Here is a 27745-nt window from a genome sequence, read left to right on the forward strand (position 1 = left end):
TATACTGTATATATACATTCACAATATACGCTTTACTTCAATCTCATGTTGCATATGATTGCAGTCTCAATCAGCATAATTTTTTTTATGCTGAATTCTCTGACTGTGCCACTCGACACTGTATGACCTGATTGGAGGTACTGAACACATTTCTCCAACACAAGTAGGGCACTCAGCTGGGCTTGAGATAAATAACCAGCAGCCTACTGTTTAGCCGAAAAAAAATTAGGACACAGATGACAAGAGGCTATTTTTGTTTTGTTTAAGTATAATCTTAGAAATAGCTTGCAGAGTTTTTTGAAGGGTGAAAGCTGGTTAGTAAGTAGGAAAATAACCAGGTGTTTTTATAGATACTTGAAGGGAGGCTACACACTCTGGGTTCTCAAGAGCTAAGGAAAAAAATGCGAATCATTTTCTCACTTAAATAACTCTGTCATCCTGTATATCGTGCAATACTGAGATCAGTCTCAAATTAGAGAAAAAAGAAAAGTTAGCTAATAGTTAATTTGTCATGATTAATAGCTTGGCTTTACAACAGTTGGGAAGAAACACACCTACTGTATCTTTTGTATTCCCTTGCCTTTCTTAAAGTTTAGTTTAGTGAGTTATGATGTCTAATGGAAGTTGAAAATATTAAGCACCAGTTTTCACTCTTAAAAGGTCAATTGCAGTGCCTGAATTTGGCCTTTATGAGTTTTAAAGGTCGAGATCTGTCTATAAAAGGTTATTTTAAAATAAGCACTGAAAATATAGACAATGCATCGTGTTTATTTTGAGTTTATGACAACTGAAATTGTGGAAGTAAAACTAAATGCTATTCTTTGCCTAAAATGTGTAATTTATTCTACCTACTATTAAGAAGGCATTGAATTCTTTGTTGGAACAGGAAACTCATGCATACAGTTAGTAAATTAGCTTTTTTATATTTTCCTGGCTATATATGTTGTATTTGTTATTGTTAAATGCTTTTTTAGTTGCTGTAATATGAGAAAGAAATAGCTTTATAAATTAATTTGCTGAGTTGGAAACATCTTTTGAGAAAATCAAACCATAGTTGGATATATTCCATACATGTAGCTTGTAATTTGTGTTCTATTTTTATGTTAGTATGTCTTGTCCCATACAGTATGTAAATATTCCAATACTTTTAAAAATAATGTGACTACAGTATTTATGGACAGACATACATTATAAATATAAATGTGTGGACAGTATGCATGTTCATTTACTGCATTTGTTTTCAGTGGATTTTTATTAGAAGATATCACTGCCTCAGAAATTGTGGTTGTACTGATCTGTCACTGAAAGGTGATTTATAAAAATCTCTAAAACTTTTAAGCAGTCACAAAGGATTCTTATTTCAATTTAGTACCTTACTCAATAATATACCATCTGATATTGGCTGGTTTCAATTTTCTGCTTACCTGAACCCCTTTTAAGGTATACTAATTAAAAGAAGTGAGAAGTTCCTTTTGAATCTGAACAAAATGTCACCACATTTTCAAAATTTCAATAAATAACATACACTTGAAACTTTTAGTGTTAGACAGTTCAAGAACTAAATCTTTGTGATGTTCATGGAGTCGTTACTCATGCTTTAATGACCCAAACCTTGAAGGGGACTCTGTTTTGGCTTTGACAGTGAAGGTGTTTTGTTGTTTATAGTTATTTTCCCGTTTTATCTTTGTGGTGTTTTCCACTTAGCTTTTTTTTTTACTTTATAGTAACTGTTTAAATAACAAGGGGTGATTGCTACTATAATAAATATATGAATACTGTATTTGCCAACTATCATTCTCATGTTAATTTCCTAAATCCTAATGCCATCTACTGGTGTGATATTGCAATTGCACTATTTCTTAAAAAGGAAATATTACCCATCATAAACATGCTTGAAATGTTTTTTCCTGTGTCTCTGTTTTTCAGTACTGTGCCTAATATTTTTCATTCAGTTTAACCTAATTATCTGTAATTTTAGTAGTAGACTGTGTTTAAAAATGGTAAGAATATATCTTCTAAAGGAATGGAAAACATATTTATCTGAATGGTTCAAGATTACACATCTTTTATTAAGTATATTTATTGCTGTTGACAATTGCTCTGTATACAACATATACTGTATACAATATTCTTACTTTGTGTTAAATTGATCCTTCACACAGTTCCTACCTTATGTAGTATCAGTATGAGTATGTGAAAATTGATGTCCAAGATAAATTTCCATTTGTGACATTGCATTTTTCATGCTTCAGGTGCAATACAGTATTTCACCATTTCACTGTTTTCTGTGTGACCTTCCTGTGACACCTGGCCTGAAGCGAAGCATAGAAACACTATTTTAAATGTAAACGTTTTTCACTGGGTTTGATATACAGTACAGTACGTCAGCCAAAGTTCACAATGAAATACATGTGTGCAGATGTAAAGTGAATGGAGCTAATGATGGGAGAAACTGTTGTTAATTTTAAATTGGAAAACATATCATATGAAATTAAAGGCTTACATTCTATGTGACGCATGTAGCTGTTTCTGGGTAGGAAAGCTGACCTTCTTTAATGAGTCTGTCCTGGATCAGGTGCACAGATCCGCAGGGAAGAGTACTGGTTGGAGTCTTCAGCTGTGCAGGGGCACTGGCCCATTTAAATTGACTTGGCTTAGGGAGGTGGTTGAGCTCCAAATTTCAACAAGTAGGTCAAATGAGAAATTCCAGAACAGGATCTCCAACAACATTCAGTTCTACAATAAATTCCTATACTGTAATTGGGGCCATGCTTTGGGTGGACGGCTTTGAGACGTCCTGTTTAACTCAAAATTGATCCACTTCCCCTTAAAGCACTCATGTTTTTTCTTTGATTTTTCTGAATACATATTTGGAGGACTAAACTGTATATATTGATTAAAATGTATAGTGATAAAATACTTCTTCTAGAAGAAGTCTAGTTGTGTAAATACCACTTAGAAATTAATGTTGTGCAGTACACAGCAGGATTCATGTCAGTGGCATCTGTGTAACCACTCAAGAAAAAGCATAAACTTGAATGTTCCACCTAGGTTTCTAAAAATAGGGTGGCTACTGGGTAAAGATGAAGGTTTTTTTTTATATTTGGCCTAGTTAGCCTTACTAACCAACCTGAGTCAGGAGTGAGGTACTCTGCATTCTCCTTTGACTACGGTCTTGAGAGCACTGTTTATCAGTGTCTTGGGCTATCAGTGTCTTGCTACATACAGTATGAACTTATCACTCTATGCACTGGGAGTGTTTTCTTCTCTGCCTTTGTGTGTACATGAGATAATAGACTGATAGAGCAGAGAGAGTTAATTCTGTATCTTAAGGAAGAATAAAATAGGACAAATGGTATTTAAGTAGAGCAATCCCCTGTTGGTCATATGCCACTGGTAGATTGTGCGGATTTCTCACTAAGATGCACAGTGGAGCAGACGCTTCTGACTATATGTACTATCTGGCATGTTTGTACAGAGAACCCCGGAAGATCGTCCTGCACAAGGGCTCAACGGGCCTGGGCTTCAACATTGTGGGGGGCGAGGATGGGGAAGGAATCTTTGTGTCCTTCATCCTGGCGGGAGGACCTGCAGACCTGAGTGGCGAGCTGCGAAGAGGAGACCAGATCCTGTCTGTAAGTCAAGCTTGGGCTTCTTCTAGGTCTGCCTCACAAGTGCTTGAAGGGATGGTTTTCGTTTGTTTTCCCCCCTAATCCTGTACCTCTTTTCCGTAGCTATCTCAACTTCTTTTACTCTTTACTTATTTTTAGAAGAGTGTTAAAATATGATTTTTTTGTATTTTTGGTGTTATTGTCTTACGGAGCAGACGCCCTCGTCTGGGGTGACTTACAATATATAAAGTCAAACCCAACGACGGAAGAAAGAAATCATTCAAATACAGTAGAAAAAGAAAAAAATAAGCAAAAATACAAATGACAAGAAAAAAAAAACATTTTTGGCCATATTGCATATTGTAGCCACATTATGTATTGTAATGGATGTACTATGTATAGTTATATATAGAACTACCTGCATGATTATGGAAGTAAATGCAGTTTTAATTTAAAATTTGACATCTTGGGAATCATTTTCTTGGTTAAAATTCCACCAGATGGCAGCATTTGTCTTTGAGTTTATCAGCCTTAAAATGTTCTATAACATGATATGGATATTTTTCAGCTCTAACAAAGGTACATATTATTGGCCATATTTTTAGAATTGTAATATGGTATAATAAACTTAGATTAACTGTATATACTACATAATGGTATATATTTATACTATATACGATTGGTCAAAATGGACACAGAAATTATTACTTACAATTATGGAAATTAGTATTTTTATGACTTTATATTGTGTTTTATTAAATTTGTTTTAATTGTACTGCTCAATTATTATTCTGCTAGAATGGCAAAATTCCTATTCTTAAGATGCAGTTGAAAAATACAGCACTGTTCAGAATACAAATTACAACTGCAGTTCTGTAGGTGGTGCTATTACATTGGTTTTGTGCATGAATGAAGAGGAGGACATGACTGCACAGAAATTGTCAGTTCGTCTTCTTCCTTTATCTTTTATTTGGCTTGTCTTATGTATTTGTGAAATTCTAAAAATTCAGAATGAATAAAATGACAAATGTGTCAGTGAGGCCTTTTGCACCACATCCTTTAAATAATATGACTCTTCCACTGAATAATAAGTACTGTAGTAACCTTAAGATCCTTTAATAATCTTTACCTTACAGGTATGTGTTGAGTGACTCTAGCTGAGGGTAAAGACATAGCTCCCTTTATTAATCACATTACAACCTCTTCAAAATGTCCCTGCAAAAGGTCTTTGATAAATAATTCCTCTTTTCATTGGATAGGAAAGCTGATTTAAAGGAAATCAAACTCCTTTTCATTACAATCAAAGCATGCCACTTCAAAGAGGGAAGAGCAGGCACCCTTGATTAGAAGTAGCAGAGGGGGCATGTCAGTGCTCTGATTTCTAATAATGACTGATCTGCATAAAATTGTTGGTCTCAGTGCCCAAGCACAAGCTGCCAAAATGGGTGACAGCTCAGGCACAAAGGTGTAGGAGATTAACCCTTTGCATTATTAAAATCCTCCTCAAGAGACGTAATATTTCCTCAGTTGTACTTATTGACGTACTGTAAGGAGGTCTAGGACAAATGTGACCTGATTGAAAGTTACATTACATGAGATTTTGGGATGCAGTGAACAACACCAGGATACCTTAGGGAAGGGTTTAATGGAAAACTGAGATTCATATCACTCCTGTTTACATTTTGAAATTATGGCAAACAGATAAGTTAAAATCTTCAAGATTTTATTTCAAATGTTTGGACAACTTGGATGCTAAGAATACTCTTCTGATCTTTTCAATCTGTCTTGCTCTGTCGCTGCCTGTCTGCCTCCCATATAGTCTATGATATAATTAACCTCTTTTCAAAAACCAAAACCTGAGAACAGACACAGTCTGTGTGTTTCTAACTGATTCCATTAATCTTGTTGTTTACAATTCTTGCAGCTATTGAGAATCGATGGAACTGCAAGATCTGTTGTAAAGGAAGTGTGTCTTGAACTCGTTTTAGGTAAATGGCATAGATCTGCGAGGTGCTACACATGAACAGGCAGCAGCAGCTTTAAAGGGAGCAGGACAGACAGTGACCATTATTGCACAGTACCGGCCAGAAGGTAAGTAAATTCTTCCAGCATTGTCAAACACTGATTTAGCTGTCCAGCACTGACACAACCCTATAAAATATAAAAAGGAAAAGGAGTCAAAAGATATTTATACAGTTTTTGCCAAAAACCAGAATCCCATGGTAACACTGGTTGGTTATGAACTCCGTAGATACTGTTGCTATTTAAAAAATTAAGCAAATAAAGTTAAGCTAAAAATGAGTGGTTATGGATAACAAAAGGAAGACATTAAGATAATCCATCACATTTCTGGATACTCTTTCTGAAAAATGTAATAAAATACAAATTTCTGAAAAAAAAACCACAGGTTTTGATTTTATTTATTCAGGGAAATGTACTTTTCAGATAAGATAAAAAAAGTTTTCAAGAAAAAAAATAATTTGACCTATTACCAATTGTAATTGTAAGTGTAAGATTACACTGGCTTTAATCTAATAAAAGACATTGACTGCAGGTACAGTAGTACACAGTAAAATAGCTATTAAATAGGATAATGTACTATAATGTGCAAATTTTGCAATGTGCAAAATTAGACTATACTGTAGTCTTGACTTTTTCAGCTGTCTTGTGTTGTGACACCACTCTGAATTACTTGAAGAGTCCATTAATTTGTACAAGTGGCTCTGGTTATGACAGCCTGGAGAGTTAAAACGGGTCTCTTCAATTATTTGGAGAAGAGTTGAAAGTTTTCACCGTGGCATGGGCATGTTGCCTCTGCTTCTCTTCTTACTGGGGGGCAGAAAACTCCTGGCACATTAACAGATGGAGATGCTGGCCTGGATAAAAATGTTCAAAAATGCCGTCCTCCATCGATCAAAAGGACACAGTGAAAGCTGGGTTGGGGTTGTTCAGGTTTTTTTCACACTGATAAAGATTGATGAGAGCCTGGGCTCTGTGGAAGTGTAATAAAATAGCTAGAGAACACAAAGCGAATCATTCACAAGGGAAAGGGACAGCTTTCCTGGCAGTGGAGGTTGACCTTGAGCTGAGGGAGTCATACAGATTTCGTTGTGTGCACCTAAAATGTATGTTGTAGTTACAGTAACTGTGATATATTCTTGTATTTCCATTCTGCATCCTTGAAAACGTATACAGTATATCCAAAAACGTGAGTCAGAAAATTCTTTGAACTAGGTTAAAATGAAATCTGAATTGTATGCATACATGGTGTATTTTGAGGCATTTCAATGGAATAAGGACAATAGATATTCTAAATCTAAATCAGGTTTCAAATGAACTAATAAGATTTGGAGATGGAAATGGAAAAACCAATGGAGGTAATGGCTACTGTGAAAACAGAGCAATGTATCTGGGCAATTATGTCTCATGCTGCTACAGCTGCCACCTTTAGAGTCAGTCATATTCCCCAAAGAGACATATCTATCTGCAGACTCATCCACACATATTCATCATATTCCAAGTATATTTCAATGATTAACACTAATATAGAATGACTGTGATCTCATTTTGGATTCAAGTCTCTTGTCCGCAGTTATGTTTAGTGTCTGGCTGAGAACTTATATTCTGTCTGTAGACACTGGATGTAGTGAAGAAATTATAGTCTTAAGTGCATTTATTGACGTCAGTGTCAGACAGCGGTAAAAAAAAGTGACATCCTTCTACAAGTCTGCTTAAGAAGTGAAAGCTAATGCAGAGGCAGAATGCAGTGTAAATTAGGTCCCAAGTTCTCATGCAGGTGAAGTGTAAATGGAGAAAAATGCAGGCGATCAGATGTTAACGTGCAGAACTGAAAGATGGGCAGAAGGTGCTGTTATCAGCACAGCAGGAATGGATGTGATGTAATTGGTTTTACTCTTGAAGTAACACTGTTCAATCTAACTTAATCTAATGCCGCACTCTTCGAGGAAAGTTTCCTCCAGAAAGCACTGTACAGTACATTAAAAACATAATACAACAGATAATATATAAACAACTTATACGCTGTAGTAATATATAAAGTTGGCTTCCCTGAACATTTTGAGGGGAAAGCCAAGGTGAAAAGGTGGGATTGTATCTAGACGTAAACGAAGGATAGGTGAAGGTAAGCTGAAGAATAGCAGGATTTTGAACACAAGTTCAAAAAGGAATTCCAGAGAATGGGGGCACTGACCTAGACTAACAAAAACAAATATTCACATATATTTACTTCAGAATAACAAGTGTTGTAGGACCAGCTGAGAGGTAATGTTATCACAACTGGCCAAAAGAGTGGCAGATTTATTGTATTTTGCATCAGATGGACTCAACCCAGTGGTTGCTGGAAGACCAATGAAGAGTGAATTGAAGTAGTACAGACATCTAATGCCAATAGCATATCAAAGAACCAGTTCATTAATGAAGTAACAGAAGTTGGACCGGCTCACTATTTGAGGCTCTGGCCAGGAATAAATGTATGTTTAATTAACTACAGAAGTACAACTAATTAGATAATGGTTCTGCATAAGCAAGGCAAGCTAAGATGTGTGATTTGAATACTGTAATTTCCTTGTATGAACTCCATATGTATTTAAATTTGAATATATACACTAATACCAAAATATAGTTCATAAAAAAGTGAAAGCATAAAGAATGAGCACAGTTTTTGGTCAGTTTGCCGAGAGCTCCAATTTGTTTAAAGATATACTGCTTGTGTAGTATACATTTACAGTATACTGTATAGTGTAGATTCAGCTGTTTGCCCTCTTCAAGCTGTGGGGCTGAGGAGTATCTCTGCATTGCAGTGCCGTCTCCCTACTGCTAGTGTTGCAGGCTAAAGAAAGTACTGTACTGTATGTACTGTAACTGCATTAAGGAAACCCTACCTTTCTGTTGGCGCTAAGAGAAAAGAAGGATAATGATTAACAATACCCCAGTCCCAAACACCACTGCTTCCTCTAACAGCAGGCACTCAGCATTTTTGAGACACAAATGTATTAAATAAAACATTTATGAGAATAGTTCATAATTACAAAACATTCAGTTTCACATTTTGTTTGTTACAAGAACTTGTGTTGGCAAAAATTACATTGTAATTAAAAGAAAAAAAAACCGAATACTGTGTAAAGTTAAAAGATTACAAGCTTTTGCAAAAGCAGAAAAGAATAAAACCAAAATGAGATGATATTAAAGCTCGACTTGATATTGGAGAATGTGCTGTGTTTAGAATAAAAAACCTATAAGAATAAAGATTATACTGCATTCTGTACCTTCTCAAAATTGCTTTTGGAACTCACTGCATACAGTTCGTTAGAAAAAAATAAATTGTCATTCTCCAGGAAGAACCACACCACATGGTAAGCTGTAATTGTGTAGCTTTGAAGAACAAATGAGAATTTAAAGATTCAGAGGCACAAACACTCTGGGGCCTCTTCCCTTTTTAATTGATTTAATTGATTGATTGAATTTGTTGAAGGCCTTCGTCACAGTGCTTGACGAACTTGAGAGTTGCTCAACGAGCTTGAGTTGTAAGGAATATAATGGAAAGTTGAAGTTAATTTAGGGCATGTCAAAGACAGGCAGTGTTAACTTGGCAACGAGACCAGGCATGGCATGCATCCCAACCAGATGTAACCAGAAAGCAAATCTGAGCTGACAGTTTGGCTTGGTTCTGCCGTCAGTCATGGGGTTTCCCATCTAGAGCCACCAATGTTTAAGGGGTCAAAGAGTATCAGAATAGTAACAATCCAATCATGAACCTTCATCCAGAACTTAGAGAATCCAAACGTTAGGGTTCAAAAGTTACTACATTGCTACTTAACATTTTGTTCTCAATTTAGCTTTGTTAAAGTACACAATATTTTGGACAATATGGATGATTTAATATTAATATCCCTGCAACATCCAAATTAATAGTTTAAGATATGTAGTTATGGGATTACAATTGTACTACCATTAAGAAGTCATTAATAATTGTTATTAAATAATTATTTATGTGAACTAATTTCAATATTAGAATAATACATTGTATTATTAGCATTATATTCATGTAACAGTTTGCTGCTTTATTTTTATATTTATGTTCCCTTTAAAATATATTAAAATGTGGTGGTTATTCCACCACTGAACTCACACAGGGCTACTGTAGGTAAAACATTGCCCAGGCCACAGACTGAGCCATAAACAGTAAATCTTTATTGTCAGAGCTCTTCCCGATAGCACTGAATCCTGCAAGCCCCTAAACTGTTTTAATCCCCGGATCCCCTTACTAACTCTATTCCCCCACACCCAGCCCTACAAGCAATTAACCAGTTAACGTTCTGCTGCAAGGAAATTTCAGGCACAGTTGAAGAATTCTGTAGCTTGTGCTGGATTTGTAGCAGCGATCTCAAGGTTATACAATTCTGTCTTCACTTGAGGCAGAAAACTTCACTAGAAGAGCTATTCAGGACTCCTGGTGTCAACAGACATAAAGTCAACTGTAGCTGGTAACATATTTTTTAAGTTTTAATAGACATAAGAACATGCATACTGTAAGTTGTAAGCATTTGACTTCAGGGGAAGATTTGACTGAATTGCCTTTTTCAGTTTAAATACGTTGTTGAGATAATTGTATTTTATCTGTGCAATGACAGTGTACAGATAGCGTTTCCCCTTGTGTATTAAAAGGTCAGTCTCAGAAAACCCAGACAAAAGCCATAGAATTTGGTTTGAATGGCACTAGTGGTGTCTAGAATGCAAGTAATTTTATTTGCCTATGTCTGACCTTTATTCTGTGTTTACCATATAAAACCTGTAGCCATCATCACTTCAAAAACAATAAGAGTAAAATGTCTTGTCAGTGACATTCTTGACCTCCAGAGTAAAAGAACATAGAAGCCTTACTGTGGTACATTTAAATGTCAACAAACATTGGGATTAAATTATGAAGAACAACACGTGATAGTATACGCATTTAATTATTTTTCCTTTTCTAGTCAGCACCAAGGATTTATGACAGGTAGATATTTGCCAGGTAGATATTTGAGCTATTATTCAGTCTTATAATTTCATAGTACAGTACCAACGTACAGTAATTTAAATTTCACATTTAGAATGTTTTGTTGAGTTCCACATCTTGTATTGTATTACTTGTAAATGCAACTGATCTCTTTGTGCAGATTTTAAAAGCATTTTGAGACTGAACGCTTAATATATTATTTATTATACGGTCTACCATCTGTGGAGGTAACTTTGATTAATTAGGACAATCATGTTGCTTATTGGATCAGTGGTAAAATAGCTTTATTGTACTTAAACACTGTGCTGCTGGCCAGGACATTGATCCATAGGCTGGGCGTAGTAAGACAACACAAAATAAAGCAAAGCCTAGGGACACCATATACTGTATTTTCTTTCTCGTGTCTCTTTCATTTTCATTAAAAAAATGTTGAAAATTAATCCTGTTAGGGATTAGCTGAATTTGCTGAATCATGGTCATGGTAAATCATTAATAAGGAAACACCAGTAATTTAAGCATAGACGTTCTTGATAAACCCTAGAGTCATTTATGATATAAGATCATAATAAAGAATAGAAACTCTATTGAACACTACTCCTTTCCTCGTTCATCTCATTTTCCATAAGGCTCTAATTATTTTCTTAGCAAGTCAGTCGGCTCCTGCTCTTGTCCTGATCTGGCAAATTTCAATGCTTTCATTATGCATTGAGACAGAGGTAAATGAAGGTCTTCTGAGAGATATTTCACTGATAAAATACAAGGAACGTGTACAGTTTATAGTGATTGCACTGTGCATTTAATAATGTTCATGATAACACTGTTGGAAACTTTGAGTCATCCGACCTCTGAAAAACATACTGTATATGATACAATACATCATATTTCTATGAATGTATGAAAATGTGATGCTTGCAGGTTTTTTTTCTCTGAAAAAGATTTAATGTGCTTTAATGTGCTGTACAACATAGTGAGTGTAAATTTATTGAAATAAAAAATATACATTTGTGTGAAGTGTCTATACAGAGAAATAAAGCTGGGCTTAGTAATGTGCTTGAACTATAGTAGTTTATTCATGGGTTAGTTACTGTATATGGCTATACTGTAAATTAACTGTTTTGTTTGAAAAACAGAAGGAAGAAATAGAGCTATTTATAATACTTTGTGACGCCACCTGAGTCAGGGTGATTTTTTACAGGTGGGTCTAGGTAAAACACGCATGACAACCATAAGGTAAAAAGATTATGGTCTTTTATTTTCAGTGTGAAACACAGAAAAACAGAAATTGTGATTCACAAACAAAATCCCAAACTTCTCTTTGAGCTACTAACTAGACATCTTTGTGAGCCCTCTTTATAATCTCAGCTGGGCAGCCAAGCTGCTTACTGGCTCAAAACAAAGTCACTCTCTGAGACTCCTCCAAAAGCTCTTGTGTCCAAAACTCCCAGTTCCCAGTTCTAACTCTCTCACACACTCTCTCAGACAATCTTATTTCCCTCTCTCCCTCTGGTGCAGTTTGCATATCAGAAGTTTTGCCTTCTGCCTCCACATAGCAGACTTTTACTGACCTCAGCTACAGATTTGTAAAAAGTAGCCATACCAATTGTCTTGCACCAACAGGTCAGATGACTTAGGATGGAAGGTCATTTCCCACAACTTTTTGGGGAATGTCGTTGTGACGAGAGCTATCTTCTTATCTTTTTTGAAAAGTTCTTTTCAAACAGCAATAGGAGTTGATACTACTGTCAATAATTTATGAAACTATATGAATAGGTTACTCCTGCATTTGAAATCCAAGCAGATACACAGATAGAGATACAAAATTCTGATTGCAGTCCTGTGCTTAATTCATATTTAGGAGTAGACTTAGAACAATGCTACAATTCTGTTTGCTTTCATGATTTCCAATCAACTTGATTATTCTCTAAACTTTAGAGAATAAGTTTCTGATACTTGTTATTGTCTGATAAAAACTTAGTTATCCTAATTAGATACTTTACAGTGAAACTTTGGGTACACTGCTGTGTAGAATATTTTTGATCCTGTACTTACATATAAATATGCTTCAGATTAGTATTCTGTGATTAAAGACAGCACCTTTCCTTATCCTGCATGTTTTATCAGTGTTTATCTTGTCACATTATACAGGGTTATCATTTGCCTACCTTTTCAAAACTCCTCCCGAAACATTTCTTTTCATTATGTACACACACCCAGAACCACAATGCCATTGCAACTATTAACATACTGCTCCTATATTATTTCAAGTGCAAATCAACTCTGAATGCATGTGGTGAGTGTTTCTTCCTGCCTTTTATGTAAGACCAGGTTCTGTGTTAATGCACAGAAACCTTGCTTTTTTATGTGATGTGGAAATTGAAAAAGTAGAGTAGGAAATGGCTGGTGAGACAGAGAATGATAAATTGCACTGTCTTGTCAAAAGCTGAGAATACAACGTCCCATTTTATTTATACAATGATTATGTTCTTGATACGGCTGACATTCACCTGTCCTAAATGGTCTTACAGTACTTTGTATGAAATAGAACATTATTATGTTGCACATTTTGTCTGTACTGTATCCTACTAACAATTATTGGGCTACTTAGTATAATATCAGTATAGTATAAGTATAATATACTATACTGATATTATAATAATATACTGTATATATTAATGTCTCTGTGTATGAATTATAAGTCTTGAATATCGAGATATTTATAAATGCAGATAGTTCAGGTACTGTACACCTGAATGTTTTTATATAATTTTGATTTTATAATGTTATATTATAACATTATAATATACTATAATAAACAGATTAAATATTTAAGATTTTCTAATATACTTTTTGTCCTTTATTCTTGTATCAGTTCATTGGGTAGTACATTTTCTCAAAATTATCCTGAATTGATCAAATTAAAAAAAATACCAGTATAAAAAATTAGCCATAAAGAAATCAAATTATGTTTACTGATTACATAAAATCATTTTTATGTAGCTCCATGACCCACTTCTGCTTGTGGGTCTCATCAGAAGCCAGATGTCCAGCTGGCAATAATGAACTTGTGTCACTCCTTATAGTTATTCGTACAGTACACCATTAATGAAACTCCTCCAACTGTCTGGCAGGACAGGGGCACCGTAATAACCAATGCAAAAATGCATGTCCATAGAAAGGGCCCACAAACTGGATTAAGTAATTATAGGCCAATAGGTCTTACTTCTTTTATGTGCAAGGCTATGGAATCACTCATTTGAACTAAATTAGAGTATCATTTCATTAGGAAATTTAGTTTTAGTTTTTCAGGAATACTCTTGACAAAATTCATCATAAAAATAATTTGCAGGCAGTAGGCATTCACAGTAATTCATGTACTTAGATTACAAAGTATTTAATGGATTGGAAACAGATGGCACAGGTAAGAGGTAAATGCTCAAATTGTAGATGATGTAATTAATGGAGTACTGCATGTATCTGTATTGGGACCACTGTTTGTCCTAAATCATATCAATGATCTGTTGTAGCTGGAAAACTAGTAAAGTTTGTAAATGATACCAATCTAGTAGGAAGTTGAAGATACAAAAGGATTTAAAAAACACTTGGCAGATATTTAACATAGAGATGTACAGATTGTAGTATGCAGGAAGCAAAAACAAATATAAAATGTGAAACACTGAGGTTGAAGAGGCTAATTATACAAAATACTAAGTTTATATTGACTCATTATTTACATCTTCCAGGCACTTTAGGGAAACAATAAAAACAAACTATATACTGTACCCAAACATATACAGTACAGTATATACTTTGTTTTTTTATGGCTAATTTAAATAATAATTGTGTTAATACATAAACTGTCCTAGTAAGACCTTTATTCATTTAAAATAATGTGTATAATTTTGGTCACCAAGATTTCTTCTCTATTATCATTTCAGAGAAGAGAACCTTCTCTCATTTTTATTTGTTCTTATGTTCTTAAAAGAATATGTGAGTTGCAATTACTGCATGTTCCTAAAGTGAGAGCTGTTGTGAGATGATTGAATTTAACTAATTTGGGAATTTTGAAGGGTAACAAAGCCTTAATATTCACGCAGAGTGATGCCCCTTCACTTCCTGCAAGATACTGTAGTTTGATGTGCAGCACAAACAATTGTACAGACCAATGTCGTACGTGGGGTCTGATGTATACAGTCAGAGCTCTTTAGGATTTCTTAACCTACTGTATTTTCAACAACTACTAAATCACTGGGGTTTTCAACTAAAAAGACACAACAGAAATATACACCTATAACATTTATTTTGGTAGCTAAAATAGTCACCATTAAACCAGTCCTAAGAGCATCCTGCTGTGTGCAAACACCCTTGACAGACTGCCAATTAATGCAATGCTGGAAGGCATCTTAAAAAATTCAGTGAATGTAGACTGCCTGCCTGTTGAGTTTGTTTTTTTGAGTTGTCATTACTTTCTTTTTCACTAACTGTATATTTTCTGCTTTTTTAACAGCAATTGCAAATTGCATCTTCTTCCATACATTTGACATAAAACAACGTGTTTTATACTGTACATAAGGTTGAAAAAATTTTAGATCTCAGATTGACTAACAAAGTCGTAACGCCACTTCTGTTTAAAACATTCATTACAGTTTTACCTGCTGAATTATTTGCCCTATTCTTGTAAATATAAGTTTATTAATATTTATTAAAAGGAATGTATGAAACGTGTCCTTTATTTTGATTGACATTGTGATTGGCCCTGTGATAGGTGACAGAGTGAGCCCTTTGATATTGCCATATTAAATGTTGTAGATTGACCATTATACAGTATGGTATGAATGGGATTTAAGTCACAGCCTCTGAGTTGGCTGGGCATACAGTAATAGGCTGAACAATGATAAGGTACAGTAGGATAATCTACTGTGGTCAAAGCTGTCTTTTAGAAAATATAATGTATTTAAGAGCATCCCTAAAAGAAAAATCAGTTTAAAAATAAAGGAGCCAAACCTACTGTATTATGCATCCAGAGATCTGTGGCAAATAATACAATTTAGATGAATAACCTGTTTAGGTTCTTTATGTACTGTATGAAGAGAGTGGCAACACATTAAAAAGCAGTTCACGCTAGACGCCTTAAAATTTGCATTCTTTTTTGTATTTGACTAGGACTTCAGCAGTGTAATCTACATTACTCGCCCGCTGTGTGCCTGGAGCCCTGTTTGTAGAACTGCGTGGGGTTCTTGTAAAGAGATTCAAATTTTAAATGAGCACTTAAACTCTAAGGAACAATATTTGATTGTAGGAAAAGTCTATATCCGGAAGAATGACACATTATAAGAGTAATAAGATGTTGATACATTAATGAAGTTAAAGCACTCTAAAGCATTACACTGTATAAAATAGAACCTATGAAAAATTACAAGTTAGAGGAGGGCATTCATCAGCTTCGTGTTTTTGTGCTCTAATACTAAAAAAATGTATAATTTATTTTACCCTGCATTGCAATATTCTCTTCTATCTCTTTCCTTATATTACTTTTTACTTATGCTTGCACTTCATTACACTTCTTTTTGAACTAGATTCTGTTTTTTTCTACCTTTTTATACAGTGCTTTCTTTCTCCTTCACTTTTCTTAATTGAGTCACCTGTATTAATCATTTTTCCATTCTACACTTTGATTTACAGTACTTACTCATAGAATGGATCTGTTCTGTGCTTTAAGCAGAAAATCTATAAATGCTGCTATTCATTTTCTGTAGGTGCTGTATTTATTCTGTCCCATTCTAATTTCTGGTAAACTCTTATTCCTTTATAAACTGATTTCCTTACATTATTCATCTTTCTTGGATTCTGCTTGTAAAATTTTAAAATATACTTTAACACAAAGCATATTACTTTGATTAACTGATTAAGAAAGCAATGAATTTGTTGTTTTGACTGAAAACAATTTAGTTTACTCTACAGGATTAAATTACTTTGTTCAGCTTTTTATCAATGAATTTCCCAAAGTGGACTGTGATTTTTGTTTTCTTCATAAAAGTATTGGGATTGTGAATTAAATTAAATTGTGATAAATATGAAAATACTCAAGGATATTCAAGATCCTAAAAACTGATGTTCTGAATATTGTTTTTTTTTTTTCAAAAAGAATAATAGGTTTGACTCTATTATGCTCTCATTGCTCTAAATTGCATTGACTTATGAAGTTGCATGAAATATTCACACATACACATACTGTATATACTGTACTGTATAAACCATGATGCTGATGTTTGCAAAAAAAATACAATAAAGCAAAACACACAGTAACAACAAAAATATGATGCCAGGAGGATATTACACTGAAACAAGACAAAATGCCTAATGCATCTGCATTTTCCACCTTAACCACTGCGATTCTAACCAATAGTTATATCCAGTGTAGGAGGAGGAGGTGGGAGTTTGCTATTGGACTGTGCTAGTAGAGTATAAGGAACCAATTACTGTCTGTGCTGCTAGCTGTGTGCTGTTCATCAGAGTGAGTTACAGCAGAATATCTCTATCAGCTACAGTATGTGTTTATAGATTGCATTCATCACCCCCTACTGCTAACTAAAGAATTATGTTTTAGCAACTAGAAATTGTGATTCATTCTCTTTAGAAGAGTTGGAGTGTGTTTGTATGCATTTGCATGTTGGTGAGGGAGACTATTTTGTGATAAAGGTTAAAAGCAGCTGGAGGAGTTGCTTCTTAAGGGATGCTTACTGGCTTGGCTTGATCTAAGGAACTAAAGGCAGCTTGGTAGGTAAGTTATTGAGTTATGATTTGCACTCCCGGAAAAATGTATACAGCAAACCGATCTAAAATATGCTTTGCTTTATTATTTTTGAGTAATGGATTGCTTGCTTTCTGTGCTTTTTAAAAGACCCATGGTTCTCATATTGCTTTTGTTCTATGAATGAACTAAAAAGAACCCTAGCAGCGAGTGCTGTTGCTATGCTGTTGCTTACTAGCATGGATTATGTGCTTGTTGAAATTTGCCAATTCTTTCAACATAGTCACATAGAAGTAGTCCTACAATTAATCTTTGTAGGCTGTATGTCAATACGTGTTATTGTTTCCTAAGTGCTGTTGACTTCAGTGAATGTGAAAGACTTTGCAAAGTGCCTTATTACTTTATTGTGCAGTAAAAGCAAACTATATTGTTCCCTGCACAAGAGATTCAATATACAGTAGTTTAATGTGAAATGATGTGTAACAAAAATACATGTACAGTTTTTAACCGATTTTTCTTAGTCAAGAAAATTAAAAAGGTATTAAAACATGAAATTTGAATAGATTTAAAATGCTTTTTAACATGTTGACCGAAAAGATTTTTGGAAAAGAATAATTCTGGATTTAGTGGCTAAAAGTGCACCCTTTGATATATCTTTAGCTGCTAAAAAACAAATCAGTCTATTTGAGTACCATAATTGCCAAAGGCAGTGCTCATATTTTTCTTTTTTATTCTGTGTGGGTTTGTTTGCATTATCCACCATTTGACAGTCTTGTATCCAAGCTACCCGCAATCTGTCATTATTCATTCCAAACTATTTGTTCCCTGGCCGTTTCCTTTCCATATGGAATACTAGAGAATGGAGTTTCAATCAATGTTCCCTTTGATTTTGATATAATTTGCACTTATAAAAGAGAATCTAAGCAAAGATACTGATGAATCCTGGATGATTTTGTCACAAATTAACCTTACTAGTTTTGTTCACAGGGATATATTTACAGTGGTTTTATAAAATGCCAAAACTTGCTTTTGTTCACTACTAAATGATATGGCTTGGCAAATCTAAAATTCAGTGATAGGTTGTAAAATAATACATGGAAATGGGGTGTGTCATTGCTCTCTGTGAATTTAGCTTCAAAATAGCGGTCTTAAAAATATCTTGCAGTGACAAGTGATTGAGTCATCAGCCATTCCTTTTACTGTAGCTGTAAATTTAGTCAAGTCATAGGGAGAAATTTAAATCATGTTAAGTCATGTTAACTCGGGTGTGAAGCAATAGTATAAGTTTAGAACTCTTTTGTTATTGTTTGGGTATTTTGTGTGCTGTTATAAATGCACTGTTAGAATTAAATCATATTTTGCTGTTCTGTAAGCCACTTTTCTGAAGGCAGAATAAAATTAGTTATAATTTTAGGCAGAATGCCAATTAGTTATAAACATATTTGAGAAGAATGTTACATAATTAAAAGTAACTCAATGCGTATATAATACATACTGTATAGTGATGGGAGTTGACACATACTGAACAATATTATAGAACTTCATTATAAACATACATAATGTGTCTTGGAACATATTAAGTTAGATGCTCAAGTTAATTATAATACTATTTTAATAATAGTGAGACTAATGTAGAATCACAAATTGTTACACATGAAATATGCATAAGTGCAAAATCACTTGCACTGTCACAATAGTCCAGGGACATATAGTGTATATACAGTACCCATATATGCAAACAGACCTCCTTTGTAATTAAGGAAGAACATTTGTATCTACTTCTTAATCTACCTGTGTAAGGTTATGATCGCGTACACTGTACTTCAAGTAAAAGATTTATGCTTACACTAATAGCTGTTTTCTGTGGGGAGGAGTGTGAATGCAGTTGAGATAGCATAATGTTTTTTCCCTTCTCACCTCAAGCGAAATTAGAACAAAATGTATACATGAGTAAGAAACAAGGATTGTGTTGCTGTTTTAATTGATAATGTTGATTGGGTTATGAAAACTAGGAAACTGCTGTAGGTAATTCTTCCTTCACATCAAATGAACCATCTTTTAAGGATTATGTTAATTAATTAGAAAAAGAGTTTTCATGATCATGCCATGCAAAATGTATTCTATTTGGTCAAAAATGGCTCACAACCCCAAAATATTTTTGATTCTCTATGGAGGCAGGTGAGCTGTTTCTGTCTCATCAATAGCCTCTTTGGCAAAGTTCCTGGTTCATTTAATTAAGTAAAACAAGTGAGGATGGTGTTCAAATCAGCAAATAAACAGCTGAATGCTTTTAGTTATTACATTTAAAATTAATATCAAATTAAATGGGAAAGAAAGGGAAATTTTGCTAAGTAAAACTGAAAAATGTACAGGGAACCAAGTACGTTTAAACAGAACCTCAAACAAACCCACACCATCAACCTAAGGTTTTGTAATTTTCATGTTTTTAGTTTTTCATTTTATCATACAATTGAATTATTTCTCATACTGTCATTCTTTGGTGAACTTGGTACAGTTTTTTTATTTTGACAATATTCCAGTGTATTAATGATTTGAAGTGCTGATTTCAAAGGATATCCAACTACAGTAAATTCATTAGATGGACTGAATATATGATTTGTATGGTACAATAGGTACCATAGTACTTAGCATTTACAGCAATAAAGGAAAGGTACAGCAAAGCAAACTGAAAGGTCTATCATTAATCAAGCACATTGTTCTTGTACAGTACAAAGCAAAATTCTTTGAAGCTCAGCCTTATAAAAACAAGCTTGAAACTCATTTGCTGTAGCAATAATACTGTAGATTGTATCCATAAAGTAACAAAAGGCTTGTACATCTGTAATGTATAATGAGCTGTAAAAAAGTATAACTATTACTACACTTACCGTTATTCTGATGTCCAATGAATATGGATAATTTTGGAAACGAGCATTCTTCAAAGGGTATAAGAAATTACTTTCTCCATCTCATCAGCTCACAGCTGGATTGTGCGAATGCCTTTCAGAATGAACTAATTACTTTTGATGACTTTTGAATTTGATGGTATGCCCTATGGCATTGGACATACCTAAAGTGGATTCTTATTTGTTTTTTTAATTTTGTATGGCTGTTTAATGAATGCCTCCCACTCTCTCTTCGACATGAATATACATTGAAATGTCTATAATCATGTTCAAAATCATTAGAAAATTAAAAGATTGATGTATTATCTTTTTTATTTTTGTGTTTAATATTTAAAGGGAGGCATTCCTTCTTGTTCTTTCAAAGATGTTTTCTTGAATTGAAAAAATGACTTGAATGAGGCTGCTTGTAATATTGATATTATTCCATATTGTGCTTTGTTTTCTTTCATTCTGGGACCTGTACACTGCCACAGTTTGAATGCTTATAGGATGTCCCTGCTGATAAATGACATTATGTACAGTCTAAGCATCCTAATAGAGTATTTTGCATTACTAAGGTCATAAAGGTTGTTATTTTTACTTTGGGCAATAACACACATACTGTAACCAAGTTGTTTGCAGTTCTGTAGTACTATAAACTATAAAGTAGAATCTATTGGCTGAAAAGCTCTTTTGAGACTTGCCTTGGACAATTGTGTTTTTTTCTAGCTTTTTACCATTCTTATTAAAACACTTCATATCAAGTTGCTTTTTACAGATAATCAATAAATTGAAGTCACTTAGAAGCTAGCTACATGTGCTGGCTGACGTCCATTGATTGTTTTTTATTGTTTTTTCCATGCTGAATTTCTACTAAAGTACAGTATTTTTGCTTAACACAAGACTGAGGCCTGAATACTTTCAACTAGGAGGGAAGGCTTTTCAACATTTCTCTGAATGTTAGGCTTTTGTGTTCTCAGCACTACCGGTAGATTTTCTTTCAGTAATGTCAGTTTATCCCTGCCTTGTGTCTGCATTTCTATGTGACTAGAAGGCTGAAGCATGCAGAGCTGCCCTTTTATCTGATCTTGTAATTAAGAATGATACAACTTAGACGGATTTTCATTGCATCTTCCAAATAAAACACAAATACAGTAACACAGAACAAGTTTAAAAGTCAAGTTTAAAAACTGTTTTTTTTCTGTTTGGAAATCCTACAACAAACACATATTGCTTACTTCCTTTACAATTTGACCTTGGGCTTCCAGAGCTGCTTTTTGACCATGTCATTTGTTGGCCTTGATAGTATTGATTACACACAGAGTGTTGAGTTTCTTGTGCTCTGCATTCTCTGTTTCGCTGCAGATCCTGTTTAAGAACAGCACACTTGTAAATAGAGAATGAAACAGATGTTGAGACCATTTTTATCATGCTTGTTTCAGAATACGGTCGATTTGAAGCAAAAATCCATGATTTACGGGAGCAGATGATGAACCACAGCATGAGCTCAGGATCAGGCTCTCTACGAACCAACCAGAAGCGTTCTCTTTACGTCAGGTAGGAAATTCTGGTTTTCTCAGTGGGCTTATTTATTTCATGCATTTTTAACCTTTTTCGTCTGTGAGTCTGTTTTCCTGGGTTAGTGTGCTCTAGTTTAGATACTGCAGTAGTTTTAGTTTGCAAGGGCTGAAAAAGTCATATACACAGCATTTCTCGCAGGTACAGTATGTACAGCAGTAATGACAGTATTGTACAGATTCATTTTTATTTTTTAGGAAGAGATTTCCATAGGAGCACAGTTCAGTTGCTTTCTGGCATGATTGACATATCTTACCCTCCAGGAAGAACACAATTTCTCCTCCATGAGAATAGGCTTCCATGTCCTCTGGCAGCAGCCCCATTCACTAATAACGCTGACTGGCGTTCATCTGCTACTGTATGTGTGAACATAGTCATCACGAATCACACTCTAAAGGTGTTCACTCAGGAGTCTGCTTTATTCTCTTTGCCTTACTTGTCAGCTAGAATCAGAAATAGCCCTTATTTGCTACAAAAATTTGAAGAAGGGACCATTCCAGTTCATTCAATTCATACAAATACAGCATATGGGGCATTTCGCCTTGAAAATTTAACTCTTCATTGAACAGTTAAATGAAAATCAGCTTTACGTTGTACAACACTGCATAAAAGAAAAGGAAAGATTAGATGTGAAGAGCTCCATCTCTGGATTCAGTTTCCAACATATGTATTTTATTTATTTTTTTTCTATTTCCATCCATGTCTTTATCAATACTTACAGTATTTATCTTTTGTGAATTCATTCTGTAGATAGTGTTTATTTCTCTTAAGGCATTAAAATGATGCTGTGAGTGTCAATTCTTTATTTGGGCAAGTTATTTTAAGTCATAAGAACATGGCAACATAATTGCTGGTGTTTCATAAAAGAGCAAAATATTGACACCAGTTGGGCATCACAAAAATCAGAGAGACTGAAGAAAAAGGGAATGGTTGTGTTGCAATTAAACACCCTCTGCTTAAATTGTTTCACTAAATCTTCCCGACAGCTATTTTGATTAAATTCATTACATTTGAATTCCCTTTCCTGACTGATACTAGTTAAGCGCTCGCAGGCATCCAGTGTTGATATGACTGAACTGTGAAAGATCTCATTTCCCAGTTTTTAATCTTCTGCATAAAAGGCTCACCTGGTTTGCTATGCAGCTTGTTGTAGACACAGTAAGAGCAATATCAGCTTTTGAGACTTTAAATTGTAAATGCAAATGTTCAGTGTTGTGTGATTCACAAACAGTATTGGAATGTATTGCATTTAATGTACAGTACTGTACTTCTTGGCCCCAATTTATTTATTTTTTGTTTGATAAACAACTGCACACTGTGGTTGTCGCGGAACTTGGTCATCTCAAATTCTTCTGGCAACACTAATTAGAATGAAGAACTATGTATTTCACTAATTGCATTTCTTTGCATTTTATTTTTCTGTTCATTCTTTTCCCTTCTAATGGTATTTGCACTCACATTGTGCTGCTTGTTAGTGATAAAAATAATTTAAAAAATCTGTTTGTGTTGGTTGTGCTTACTTACATATTACTGTTGGTAAATAATACATTGGAATAAATGTTTAATGAATCCCAGAACATTTACTGTATGCATCATGATTTAATACATTCCCATTTAAGATTTAACATCGACTCAGTAGCATTGAACATTTCTTGTTACTGTACATTAGATCAGACAGCTTATAATACAGATTTTTTTGTGTATACCATAGTAAAACAAAATACACTCCAAATACCAAAATAATTATTTTTTATTATTATCACTGCTGCTAATACAGCTACTTCTAAAATGTTATTTACATAATTTATAATGTTAGTATTATAATTTATAAATGCTATATACGCCGTAGTTCTCTGTTAAAATGGCATATAACTTCTAAGGTTCTGAATGAAAACATACACTTTCAAGCATTTGTTTTCAGTTACTGTAGGTACTGTCAGCTTCAGAGCCTTTCATGGCCCTTCCACCAGCAATTGGAAGCAATTTTCACCAAATGCAAGACCTAAAATTGTAGAAAATTGAGCTTTTCTCCTCTCTGTAGTCACTAAATGTCATTAGTAATGCAGTAATGCAATTTCAGATAAGAGCAGAATTCCCCCCCATCTCTTTCAATTGAACTGTCTTTAAAATACATGCCTTAATGTAACACTCACTTCTTTTAATCATCTGGACAACTTAATATCTCTTCAGTTTTCTGAAGACCTTTTAGAGTGTGTTTTTTGAATACCTTTTCTTACCAATTTTTTTTGATTGATGGAAATGTTTTTGTGCTCATTTAGCCAGATCTATTCTAACAAATGGCTCCAACCTAATTATCGGACTTTAATGTTGAATTGAAGCAGCGATGTGATACTGATTTTTTAACTTTTTAGCAAATATTAACTACAGTAACTCTGTGGAGTGACTAATTTTGAGTTCATTTTTTTGTATCTTTATCTTCAAGATCTGCATATAATATTTATATTTTCCTTGACAATGTTTAGGGCCTTATTTACAAGATTTTATGCTGTTTCTACATAGGCTGAACCTTTTCATAGGCCTAAACCTCATAGGCCTAAACCTAATACCTTTTCATCACTGGATAGGCTACACTGCATACTGTAGTGCAAAAAGCTTTTGTGAATGAAGCTCTTACATTCATTCAAAGAATATTGTTAAACTGGGGAAAAAAAGGTTTTAGTATCTCTAAGAGTTTTTTCAAAGACGAGATCCACTGAGGTGTATATGAAGTGCCCATGTCCAAAACAATTTACTCTGAAGTACACATCAGCACCCAAGACAGCAAATATTTATTCCTTTGCAATTCTGGTCAGTACTGCAGCATCAACCATGGAAATTTACATTTCTTAAACATGCATGCAAATTTTTTAAAAAATGTTCTCAACATTTGTTTCTTTTTCTAATATCATTATGTACAAAAACACTTTAAGAGCTCTCTCTTTAACCTGTGTCTGGACACACCACGTACAACCTCATCATAAAAAAAAACTGCAATGACTCTGGAGACCCTCAATCTTATAATAATACTTAGACTGTGACTGAGAAATGTTTTGCGTATTAAATCAATGTAGTTAAATACAAATTAATTTAAAGCAGATTAAATATATATTTTAAATATATAAAAAATTCAGACGTAACTCAAGCATTGATTTTCATTGTCATAGTGTGTTATTGCTGATTGCAGCCACAGTGGATGTGTGGCTGACTGAAATAATGTGACCTTATCTAGTTAGAATCATTTCAGCTGTGAAGTTTGTATTTTTCTTTGACGCAATAAGTTGTGGTCTTTATATGGGATTTAGAGTCGCAACAAACGCTTGAGAGAAATCAATCGTCCATATTGGCAGAAGAGGAATTCGGGATTTCATAGCTACAATTGTATAGAATAAAAAATGCTAAAAGCAATTTATTTTGCTCAGGGTCTTAATTCTTTTTTTTGCCTTATACATACATGGAGAATTTGGTGTGCTTTTACAAAGTTCCATCTTTTTAACCAAAAATGAATTAAAATTAATTTGCTAAACAAAAAAGCTTAGTAACATCTAACTAACAATCCATTGGTGAACCTGGTAGGGATGAAAATGTATAATGTACTAATGTTATGCAATTGTAATTGAGTACCTGTACTGTAAATTAGGATGTAACATTTAACATACAGTATACTATATATTCACATAAGCAAACCAATTTACTTGTTTTACGTTGTTACAATAGATATTGCAACCTTTCAATGCTTTTAAAACTTCAGCATTATGAGAAATGAAATAACAACTTTCCTAGCAATTGGAGAGTAAAGCTATAAAATAATAGCCCCAAGTAAAGTAATGGTCACAATCCAGGTCAAAAGTGTATATTCACAAGCTGAACACGGTATTTTAAGGCCAAAGGGGAGTCAAATATTTTAAGGAATGCAGAAACTAAAGGTTAAATTTAGATAATAATAATAAATAGCTAAGGTAAGCATTTTGATCCTACATAGAATATTGCTTACATCCCACTTCTCTACAGGCATTATGTATTCCTTATACTGTGTTTTAGGTGTGATGGCAGATATGAGCTACTGCAGGTGTCTTAGAAATCATGCTTTTTCAAGTACCATGCAAAAATCCTGTAATGGCAAATTGAAAAAAAAATCCAAACAGGCTTTACAAAGTAGAAAATGCAATGTATGATGTAGTTTAGCTGGTGTACTATTTGTTGTTAAAATGTTTCACTTTCTTCATTATCTAAAGATAATTCGTAAAACACCAATACTGTTGGTCAACTTTGAATGGGTGTTTTTGTGTGTTTTATAAAATACTGTTTCATCATGACAGCTGTAAAATGTGTTAATTTATTCTTGTACCTCCCTAGCAGTAACAAGCATTTGTACAGAAAGTTACAAGTGTACAGTATGAAACTCAGGTGTGGGATTAACAAACTTATGCCAAAAACATTTTTCTGAAACATTTTATTTTTGAGTTTTTCAGATTGTGCCATTGGTATCAAACAATTACCTCTACTAGGACATGTTGTCTGACATTTGTCCTTCTTTATATAAGCTCATAACAAAGAGCTTAAGTAGGCATGTTCTGTAACATGTCATATTCCATGTATATGTACTGTATACACTTAATAAACGTCATCTATTGTATGCAGTATATTACTATTCAGCTATAGACTAGACTATAGACCTGTACATACTGTATATAAAGTCCATATACAGTACATCAGAAACAGATGAGACCATGATAAATATTTACTAAAGTGATGGAAAGGTTGAAGGGTTGAGAAAGAAATTAACTTTAGATGCTGTTAAGCACTATAGTTTTGTGTGAAACATTGTGGAGGTAATATCTTGATCTATGCATGCATGATCACCTCTTGAACTGGCTCACTTATTGCATCTTCATTGATTATGTAACTAATGAAGATGTTAACATTTTATTTGGTATAAGAAAACACTTCTCTTCTTATTGGAAGGAACATCAACATGTATTATGACAATGTATTATGACAATCCAAAACATACAGTATGGCTGAAGCTACCCAAGAGTTCTTCAGGAGACAAATAGTGGCAAACCTTAAACTGGTCAAATCAGTCTCCAGTTTCAAAGTCAATTGAGCATGCATTTAACATGCTGAAGAACAAAATCAAGTGAGAAAGAAGCAAAAAGCGGCAAGAACTCAAACTGGCTACAGAAAAGGCCCAGCAAAGCATTTCAAATGATTACGCAAAACGTTTTTTGAGTTCAGGTGGTTGCAGACTTCATACAATTTTGAGATAACTTCAAACTGTTATCTCAAAGACATATGCAACCAAATCCTTTTCACTTTTAAACTGAATTTAAACTAACATATACCGATATATGGTCACTTTGTATGTTATTGTTCTAATATGCTCATATACATGCATGGAAATACCCCCAAATAAATTGTAAATTAAATTGTAGTTATTATTCCTATTAAAGTCATGATCACAAATAGTTGCTTGAGTTAAAACAAAATTAACAGTTTTGACTTAGCCTCCAAAATACTTTTGGAGGGCACTTTAGCTTTAGTCATAGTAGTGTAATTAGTATTTTAATAAAATAATCAGAATGAACTATTTTATATTTATTATTTCAATCATAGATTGTCAAATGCATCTTACCTACTTACTGAGTGCTGTTTGACTGAGTAAGCACTCACTCTGACAGGCTCCTTATTTAATAGTAACTGTTTTCTAGTGGCAGTAATTGCAATTTTTTATGCATGATTTGTAAATGGGTGGATGGAATTATCACCATCTCTCTATTCTGAACTTTGTATATTTGGCAATCTAACACCAAGACCCATCTGTACAGAGCAAAATGGTTAAAGATGCAGTGCCTTTTGAATAAAACATCAGCATTGTTAACACGATCCCTTTGAGCTCACGCAGAATGAT

The 27745-nt window shown here is 34.0% G+C and overlaps 1 protein-coding gene across 31 annotated transcripts in view; it reads left to right on the top strand.

Moving 5' to 3' along the window:
• The window catches only part of dlg2 (discs, large homolog 2 (Drosophila)), a 276018-nt gene that overhangs the window by 213234 nt on the left and 35039 nt on the right, over positions 1-27745 (top strand). For all 31 annotated transcript variants that reach the window (XR_011189623.1, XM_069190023.1, XM_069190039.1 and 28 more), the window contains 3 exons: positions 3479-3635; positions 5600-5702; positions 21702-21816. Coding sequence is in view for 30 of the 31 variants with exons in the window: in XM_069190023.1 (XP_069046124.1) it covers positions 3479-3635; positions 5600-5702; positions 21702-21816 (375 nt within the window). In the remaining variant the exon portion in view is untranslated. The remainder of the gene's footprint in view (positions 1-3478; positions 3636-5599; positions 5703-21701; positions 21817-27745) is intronic.

The sequence above is a fragment of the Lepisosteus oculatus genome, chromosome 5 (assembly GCF_040954835.1).
Source record: "Lepisosteus oculatus isolate fLepOcu1 chromosome 5, fLepOcu1.hap2, whole genome shotgun sequence".
Lineage (NCBI taxonomy): Eukaryota > Metazoa > Chordata > Actinopteri > Semionotiformes > Lepisosteidae > Lepisosteus > Lepisosteus oculatus.